The sequence below is a fragment of the Microtus ochrogaster genome, chromosome 15 (genome assembly GCF_000317375.1).
Source record: "Microtus ochrogaster isolate Prairie Vole_2 chromosome 15, MicOch1.0, whole genome shotgun sequence".
NCBI lineage: Eukaryota > Metazoa > Chordata > Mammalia > Rodentia > Cricetidae > Microtus > Microtus ochrogaster.
The window spans coordinates 581,656-591,873 of record NC_022017.1 but is presented as its reverse complement, the minus strand read 5'-3'; the positions used below and the strand labels follow the sequence as shown (position 1 = coordinate 591,873).

Below are 10,218 nucleotides of genomic sequence, written 5' to 3'. Positions count from 1 at the left end.
CCATATTCTTTTGGAGACAAGTTCCACTCAGCCTGGAATTCACTCATGCCTACCCTGGCCTGGAGGGTTTCCTACTTAACAGGGCAGAGTGGCTCAAAGCAGGAAGGAATTCCTGCAGTGGGCAGTTAGAGACGAGAAGATGAGGATCCTGCTCAAGGCCATCTTTGCTACAGAGTGGCCTGCCTGGGCTCTATGAGGCCTTGACTAAACCACAATGCTGCCAGTGCTTCAGTGCAGCTAAGGAGGAGCTGAGGCAGCAGCATCTTCAGGACTATAAAGCCAGCCTGGAAGACTACACATGCGTTTCAGTCCTGCCCGAGATACAGGGCAAGACTCTGTGTGAACTCTAAAACTACCAAAGAATAACAGTTCGTAGCATACTGTTCCTACAAACCACAGTAGACACAAACAAACGTCAGAAGATAAGATGGAAGCGTGCACTAGCACTGAATACACCTGTCCGGGAATGAGAGCCAATTCTCATCTATGGTTGCAGGTAGAATGTGTTCCCTTAGCATACGTCTGTGGGTCTGTCATTTTTAGGGTGGGTCACCCAAGGTGTTATGTCTGCTTGTTTGTGTGTTTGTTTTAATTTGCTGTGTCTATTACAATCAATTGGAATTTTTATATTATATTTGCATTATTGTGGCTGCTTATGGCCGTCCTCAGCGCTTGGTGATTCCCTGGGGGTTAACATATGGCAGAGCAGCTGGTGATTCCCTGGGGGTTAACATCTGACAGAGCAGCTGGTGATTCCCTGGGGGTTAACATATGACCGAGCAGCTGGTGATTCCCTGGGGGTTAACACATGACCGAGCAGCTGGCCTGCCTGAGAGTTGTTCATGTGCAAGAAACCCACAAACACAGAGACAGAGACAGAGAGAGACAGAGACACAGAAGAGAGAGAGACTCACCAGTGGCTGTGTGTTCGAGTGCGTAGAGGGCAGGGGAACAATACAGCAGTCAGAGGGGATCACAGTGTCAGGCCAGATCAGCCTCCCAGGCTGGCCAGCGTCTCCTGAGTTCTCCTCAGTTTCAGTAGTTCAGCCTGGTCCAGTGGCTGAGGCCAGGAAAGGATGTCGTGGCATGTACTTTCCCAGAAGCATGGGGTTCTGGGGTGCTCTTCTCACCCCAGAGTGGAGTAAGACACTCCTTTCTTCTCAGATTGGGTTGCTGAGAGGAAAGAGCATATAAGAGGCAGAAATGTGTTCTCCTAGTGGGGGAACACTTAGGGACACATTCTTGAATATAGAAGATCCCAGGATGGTTCTAATGAGGAAGACAGCTGGAGAGATGGACCACCACACCAGTCGCACAGTCTTCTCTGGGTCTCCTGCTGTCACAGGTTGACAAGGTCTAGGCAGAAAGAACACGAGATTTTACCAATGTGACTGTGGCATTGATGAGGCAGCTTCCCGGAAGCCCCCCACCCCCAAAAGAAGTGGAAAAGCCTGCTTACCTTTGCAAGATGCATTCTGCAAGGCTCAGCAAAACAGAAGCCATCTTAAAGAATTTCACTGGCCAGTGCAGACTCAGGCAGACTCAGGCAAGCTGGAGGCAGGAGGCACAGCAGGTTGCTGACCACTCATTGAGTTTTCGGGTTTCACTCCAATCTGACACCTACCAGTCCCTCAGGGTGTGGCACATGGTGGTAAGTGCAGGAGCCAGTTGTCACTGATGAGAATGGTGGCCTTGAAGGAGCAAGCAGGCAGAGGCAGGAGGTGAGTAGCTGGAAGGCAGAATTGGTGGAGGGGGACTCTGCTGTGCTGGGGTCACTCGCTCCCCAGCTCAGATTTTCCCAAGCTTTGGGTCTGAGGACTCAAGCAATGGAACCTGCTGGGATGACTTGTGGGGATTCCTGCTAAAGGTTCTTGCAGGAGCTTGCCCTCTAGAGGAGTCGGTCCTACAGGGCTGCTTGCAGGACACATTCTCAACCTGGCAACCCAACTTAGGGCAGGCTGACTAGGAATACTCTCCTTGGGGGAGAGAAGTCTCCCCCCATGGAGAAGACCGTGTTCTCTGCCAAGAAACAGGGGCAAAGGTCAGTCACTACCCAGAGCACCACTTCTGATGTTTCCGCAGGCATGGGGTGAGGGAAAGGCGCTATTGTTCCACAAGACAGCCTAGGGCACCTTTGCACCTCAGTCCTCCACACTGAGCTAGACCCTGTGGGAAGCCTACCCTTCCTGCCTGGGATTTTACCTGGAGAGATAGATGTTCTCCGGGGTGGACAGCTCTTCCTCTGCAGGAGGGGCCTGTGGCCAGACGGTGTCCTGGGCATCTGGCCTGGGTCCCCAGAGGGGTTGTCTGAATCTCATCCAGACCCACCCCCAACATATGGCTCAGAAGCCACTGAGCTGGGGCTTGACCTCTTCGGGGCTTCAAAGAGAAAGGCACAGGAAGGAGACTCTTAGTGACTTCAAAACACACAAGACTTAGTGCACTGCCCTGCAGCACCCAAGTACCCGACTGTTCCTCCAAGGAATCTTTGCCTCCTTTGGCCTTGCCCCCACCTCTCCCTGCTTGGCTCAGCATCTCTGCTGTATCCCTGTTGCTCAACAAGCCTGAGGTCACACTTCAGGGGACACCTGGTCTTTCTGAAGTGACAGGTTGTTACGCTCACAGTGTGCCACGAGTGGACACAGGCATCATTTATCACAAAGGACAGGAGGAAAAGTACAAATCAGATAAAGTGAGAAAGGTGCTCACCTGGTTCTGTGGGTGCCTCTAGGATCCCCTGACTGTGGAGCCTGGTTCTCACGGGAGGCATGGTTACTCTCTGCAGGAGGCAGGCAGCAACATAGGTGTCTGAGGCAATTTACAATGGTTTTCTTGACCCTCTTCCTGTGGTGGCACCTCTGGTTTCGGGAGGAAGCTGGCCCAGCATCCTGGGGCTGACCATGGCTGATGGCCTCTTCCTGCACTTCTTCCTGCAGTGTGTCCCCAAGGGAGGAGCCTTTGGGGGTTACACGCAGAGCTGTCCCCAGCGAGCTCCAGAGTTTCTCTGCGTTATTTGCAGCCTCACTGTGGTCTGCCCCAAGAGGGTGGGACAGAGAGCAGGATGGCTGGGCACTCGCCGTCAGGCTGCCACACAACCCGATCTTCGACTGTGAGAAACTCTTGCTGCTGTCCAGGCTGCTGCTCATGAGGGAATCAGCCACAGGACAGCGCAGGTGGGATAGGTGGGCAGGGTGGATCCTCCTAGGCTGGCAGCACAGGGTGGCAGGCACGCTATGCCTTCTGCCACCCTGCCTGGAATTCTCATCTTCTTTCTCCTGGGGCTCAGATGGCACGATGAAGGTTGGGGAAGTAGGCTCAGCAGCTCTCCTGAGAGTCCCAGAGAAGGTGTGAAGATCAGCCCGGTTGAGGACAAGGCCTGGCTCCATGGGTTTTGTGGGTTTCACCCGGTGATGGCAGCAGTCTCCCCTGGGTGCCTGGTGTTGCAGACTCAGGTATTTGGCCATCACCTGGTTATACTTTTGGTCTCTAAGACACTCAATCATTTCTTCACGTTGGTACCCCATGCCTGTCATGGTGCCGACAATGCTAGGGCTCGGGGTGCCTGGGAGACTCTGTACGGATGCCCGTGCCTGGCTGTCCCTGATCATGGGGAGCCTTAGGATTTGGCTGATGATGGGCCTCCTGTTGGGGCTGATCATCAGGAGTTCCACAATAATGCTGAAAATGTCACTTGGGACATGATGAGAAACGTTGAAGTTTGCAGCCAGAATTTGCTGCTTCAACCCCATAGAAGAGCTCGCTTGGAACAGAAGGTGCCTGGTCACCATGAAGTAGAGCAGCACACCTAAACTCCAAACATCGCTGGCATAGCCATCGTATGGCTCCACTCCGAAGAGTTCCGGGGCACAGTAGGCCAGAGTGCCGCAGAAAGTCTTTAGTTTTTTCCCGGGGACAACTCTGACTGCCAGGCCAAAACCACAGAGCTTGGCATTCCCAGAGGCGTCGATCAAGACGTTGTTTGCCGTCATGTCCCTGTGGACGATCCAGTTGTCGTGGCAGTACTTCACTGCCTGTGTACCTGTCCAAACAGCCTTCGAGCCTCGCACTCCTGTAAGCCTCCCGGTTTGCGAATCTGACGCTACAGGTCCCCTTTGGAGGCGTAATCCATTATGAGATACGTCATCTCCCGTGTCTGCACCTCCTGAAGGAACCTGATTATATGCGGATGAACGAGGGATCTCATTATATCAACCTCATTCTTGTTCCGGGCGCAGTCCCCATTCACATTTGCCAGAATCTTCACAGCCACGTAGCTGACAGTGGGCATGTGAAAGGCCAGTTTGACTGTGGCAAAAGTTCCTCGTCCCAGAGTTGTCAGCATTTGATAGATACTGCTAAATGTCTCCTTGTCACAACAGACGGTCTCTCTGACCACCTCCATGGCCAGGTTCTCGCTGAAACACAACGGGAACTTTATTTATTTATTTTTTTTAAATTTATTTATTATGTATACAACATTCTGCCTCTAAGTATGCCCGCACACCAGAGGAGGGCGCCAGATCTCAGTACAGATGGTTGTGAGCCACCATGTGGTTGCTGGGAATTGAACTCAGGACCTCTGGAAGAGCAGCCAGTGCTCCTGCCATCTGAGCCATCTCTCCAGCCCCCACAATGGGAACTTTAAACAAACAATTTAAATAACACCAATGAGAATGTTTATCACTATGAATTCCTACATTCCAAAGAGAAAAAGAGTCACAGATACTTCAGGCAACCTAACCAGCTACATAGTGCTCAGGAAGGGAAGGAAGTACCTTCCAAAGCAGTGGACAGCAGAACATAACACAGATCAGGTTGGCCGGATTCACCCAGAATCTGAGAGAATAAAACAAAGGGTCGCAGAAGCTACGAGCCACTGATTGGGAAGGAGAATCATCCTCTTACCTGAGCTGAACACTCATTGAGAGAGAAGATACTAATAAAATCATATGCACGAGAAGTTGATGAGACAACAGAAACCCCCAAAACCCAGAGTGTCTTGGTGGGGAGATGGCTAAAGAGGTCAGAAGGTTTATTATTTCGGCAGAGGACCTGTGTTTGGTTCTCAGGACCCAGGCCAAGTGGATCAAGTGATTCCAGTTCTAGGAGATCCTATACCTCTGACCTCTGAGGGCATCCAAACACATGCGTGGACGATCGCAAGGGCAAACACACACACACTTGAGGTCGCCTACATGTACACTCACATGTACTATATATAATTTCAAATAGTGATATAAGTCTTTTTTATTTCTATGACCTGGAAAGACATAAGAGGCCAACAGATCCCCTAGGTGCGGCACTTCATGAAGTTATGTTGTCATGGGATTGCTGTGAGACAGACCTGGTTTTCTGAGAGAAGAGTCCATGCTCCTAACTGCTGGGCCATCTCTCCAGCCTAATCCATCCCCAAACAAATCTGTTTTTGAAAACCCTGAGAGTCTTTCCATAGACTGGAAAATGTGGATGGAATTGAGAAACTTCTTGATATAAATTCAACTAAGAAGATATGATAAAGAACAAGATTGAAATATTTATGAGGAAAGAATCTGCATAGGAAAGCCCAGGAGCAGGCAAACCTACTGATGAATCCTTCCAATCTCTTGAAAACAAATGTCAGTGCTCCTCAAAACTCCACAAAATAGAAAGGTACTTAGCAGTTCCAAACTCATTCATGCAAAAACCAGGAAAACACAATGAAGAATAATAGAGGCCATTTCCATGATGAACATAGATGTAAAGTCCTTAATAATACTACTTAATACTTTTCACCAAATTCACATAAGTCAGGCCATACCTCATGGTTAAAATATGCTCACAAGGATCCTTGCAAGTATAGTTCTACGCATTTAGCCTGACAACACAACATTGAAAGAGAATTAAGGGCAAGAGTGCCACAGTTATACAGAAGGACGGCCATAGAGAAGGATGAAACTGTGGGGCTCTCAAGAACATGGTTGTCACTGGAGAAGATCGCTCTACATGGGAAAAGCCAGTCCTTTAAATGTGTCACTTTTCTTCTCTCATATGTGGAACTTGGGAGCAGGAGGAGGTCCTCAACATAAGAGGAGGCTCCTAGGAATGTGGAGGAGGTCTTGTGAGAAGAAAGCATAGCAGCGTGGGTTAATCACATGATCAAGTGCTCAGAATGCATTAGAGATGTTCCTGCGATTGCCAGGACTAAATTGTTCCTATGATATGGTATGCCATAACAAGGAAAGGCTTTAAAAAGAGAAACAGAACAAAGAACACATAACAAAAGTAAATGAAGAAGTAAAACTAAAGGCAGCGGTTCTGGAGAGAGATGAGTTAGTGTTTAACAGCACCTCCTGCTCTTTCAGAGAGCCCTGGTTCGAGGCCCAACACACATGGTGCTCACAATCAATTGTTATTCGAGTGCTAGCTAATCTGTCTTCTTCTTGTGACCTCCACAGGTGCGAGGCTCATGGTACACACAAAGAAAGAAAACAATATACTCATACACAAAAATAATAATATTAAAAGTTATGCCCCCAAAAGCACAACTTAAAAATAAAAACTGCCAAGCTGTGGTGGCACATGCCCTTAATCCCAACACTCAGAAGGCAAAGCAGGTGATCTTTTAGTTTGGGGCCAGTCATATCTACAGAGTGAGTTCCAAGAAGGGCAGAGCTACACAGAGAATCTCTGTATTGAATTCTCCTCTCCATATACCCGCAAAATGACCAGAGAGTGAAAAAAAGAACATGAAAAAGTAAGCTCATAAATCAAGCCAGAAAATGCATAAATACACAGAGAACAACAACAACAATCAAAGGCAACAGAGCTGGAGGGAAACTCACTATGTTGGAGTCCAGCAGCTCTTGAAAGTCCAAGCAGTTTCTTTCACCAGCACAGAGCTCAACCACTTTCCACGTCATGAACCTGCTTGCACTGTAAGGAGAGGAGGCAACCTCAGCCAGAGCTGTGAGGGCACAGGGGTCTGTCATTGTGAGGTCAGAGCAAGAAAAGGACAAAAGGTGGCTTTTCACAGCTCACTGGTTTTCTTTCCATTCTGTCACCAAGTACAGGAAGGCTGAGTGAAAAAATGAGAACACAGAGGGACTTAGAAGGGGTGGGCAGGAGGTAGTGAGATCGGGGGAATGTGGTCAAAGCTTTCCATGTGCGTGTAGGTCAATGTCACTGTGAGAATACTCATGTTGTAGAGTCAATGTAAACAGATGTTTTAAAATGGTGAACGAAGGAATGAACCCAGAGAAAATATTAAAACTAAAGATTAAAATAGAGTAAACATCTAATTGATGCAGATAATAAAAATTGCTCCAATTTATACCCCAGACTGAGGAAGAAAGAAAGGAAGAAAGGGTCACTTTAAATCCTGGAAACCCAAACCTCTAAACCCCTAATCTGTTACCTTAGAAGGAAACTCACTGTGTTCAGATTCAACAGCTCATGAATATCCACCAAGTGCGACCAGCTCACTTCTATCTAAATCACTGTTTCAACTGAAGATCAGCCTCTGCACTGTAAGGAGAGGAGGCAGCCTCAGCCAGAGCAGTTAGGCCACAGGGGTTTATCATTGTGAGGTCAGAGCAAGAAATGAACCAATGATGGCTTGGCTTAGACCACTGGTTTTCTCCACATTCTGTCCCTAAGTACAGGAAGGCTGCCCTGGTCAGTTGTCAGGTAGGGGCCTGGGGAGGCTGGTTACACCCAGTTAGCATTCACTGTATCTACCTTTTTTGTTCATCATGTCTGTTCTTTTCTTTTCATTCTTTTGTTCTTTTGGGGATCTGACACCAGCTCCCAATTAAATTACACACAGTAGCTTCTTCTTACTTACAATTTCTTAGCTTGGTTCTTTCTTGCCAGCTTTTCTTACCTTTGAATTATCCTGTCCACCTTTCCCTCTGGCTCTGGGCTTTTTCCTTCCCCCCCCCCCTCTGTGTATCTTACTTTTATTCTTATTCAGTGGCTGGGTAACTGGATAGTTTCCCCTAGCATCCTCTTCTCCTTGTTCTCTTGCTCTTTCTCTGTTCCTTCCTCGATGATTTCTCCTTCCATTTATACTCTCTGTGTAACTGACCAACCTATCCTTTCTCCTGCCTTATGTTTGGCCATTAAAATCTTCATTAACCCACCAGGTGTTTTAGACAGGCAAAGCATCACAGCTTCACAGAGTTCAACAAGTGCAACCTAAACAGAAGTCACACACCTTAAAATAATATTCTACAACACCCCCATGACTTACCTTTTCCTTCTGGGTTTATTTACCAGGTTTTCTACAACTTTGAAACATGGCCACATGCTAGGGATCAGTGTTCAAACACAGGATCCAAACACACATCTAAACCTAATAGGCACCCCTTCCACTCTAATAATCATAGTAGGTAGAATCATTTGAATTATAACAGGCTCTGGATGTTGTCCTTCACTGGGTATGGACACTGTATAATTGCTTTCTCTTACTGTGAAGAAACATCATGACCAAAAACAACTTGAGGAAGGAAGGTTTACTTCCCTTTCACTTTCCTATCAGAAGCTACCATGAGTGGAACTCAGGGAAGGAAGTTAAGACCAGAACCTCAAGGCAGGAACCAAAGCAGGTACCATGGAGTAAAAGCCACTTACTGACTGGCTCTCCTTGACTCTCTAAGCCAGCGAGGTTTTCTGGCCAGCAAGGGAACCTAATCCTGTTCCATAAGATCCAGCAGATAGCATTTGAAGGAAGAGATGGGCAGGCGCCAAGACAAGAATTCCTCCACCAATCTGAAAAACAACATGAAAACACCAGAAACCAGGGATCTTACAACAGAAGGTCTTGATCATCCTAATCTAGAAGAAGTGGAAAAAACTGACATTATGAAAGCTATAGAGTCCCTTACACAGTGTGTTAAAAACACCCTTATAGAAATGGATGAGAAGTATAACAAAAAGTTTGAAGAAATGAATAAATACATAAATGATACCCTGGGAAACCAAGAAAAAACAATCAAACAGGTAATGGAAACAGTTCAAGAATTGAAAACTGAAATGGAGGCAAGGAAGAAAACACAAACCAAGGGCTGGCTGGATATGGAAAATCTAGGTCAATGAATAGAGACTTACAGAAACAATCATAACCAATAGAATAGAAGAGATAGAAGAAAGAATCTCAGACTCTGAAGACACCATAGAGAAAATAAACGTACTGATCAAAGAAAAAAGCAAATCCAACAAATTCTCATCACAAAACATTCAGGAAATATGGGACACAATAAAAGACCAAACCTAAGGATAATAGGAATAGAAGGAAAAGAATTACAGCTCAAAGGCCCAGAAAATATATTTAACAAAATTATGGAAGAAAACTTTCCCAACATAAAGAAAGATGTTCCTATGAATATTCAAGAAGCATACAGAACACCAAATAGACTGGATAAAAAAAACACTTCCCCTCGTCATATAATATCAAAACACAAAACATACAGATTAAAGAAGGAATATTAAGAGCTACAAGGAAAAAGGTCAAGCAAATTATAAAGGTAAACCTATCAGACTTACACCGGACTTCTCTATGGAAACCATGAAAGCCAGAAGGTCCTAGATAGAAGTACTGCAGAAACTAAGAGACCATGGATGCAAGCCCAGACTACTATACCCAGCCAAGCTATCGTTCACTATCAATGGAGAAAACAAAATATTTCTAAGATAAGAACAAATTTAAACAATATGTAACCACAAATCCAGTAATAGAAGGAAAATCACAACCCAAGGAATCCAACATTGCCAACACTGCCTACAATAACTCAGACATCTAGCGACCCTTCACCAGCACAACCCAAAGAAGGGAAACACACAAACGCTACTACCAAAAAATAATAATAACCGGAGTCAACAACCACTGGTCATTAATATCACTTAATATCAATGGACTCAATTCACCTATAAAAAGGCACAGGATAAGATATTGGATATGAAAACAGGATCCAACATTCTGCTGTTTACAAGAAACACACCTCAACCACAAAGACAGACATATACTCAGAGTAAAGGGTTGGGAAAAGGTTTTTCAACCAAATGGACCTAAGAAACAAGCAGGTGTGGCCATACTAATAAGACTGACTTCAAACTAAAATCAATCAGAAGAGATCGAGATGGACACTTTATACTCATAACAGGAACAATTCATCAGGATGAAGTCTCAATCCTGAATATCTATGCCCCTAATATAAAAACACCCATGTACGTAAAAGAAAC

The 10,218-nt window shown here is 46.2% G+C and overlaps 1 protein-coding gene across 1 annotated transcript; it reads right to left on the bottom strand.

Annotated features, from left to right (window-relative positions):
• Positions 1–2,705: 2,705 nt before the first annotated feature.
• LOC101995080 (sperm motility kinase X-like) lies at positions 2,706–3,989 on the bottom strand. The gene has a single exon (XM_005354014.1). It carries the CDS (start codon positions 3,987–3,989, stop codon positions 2,706–2,708), a length of 1,284 nt encoding a protein of 427 aa, XP_005354071.1.
• Between the last annotated feature and the right edge of the window lie 6,229 nt (positions 3,990–10,218).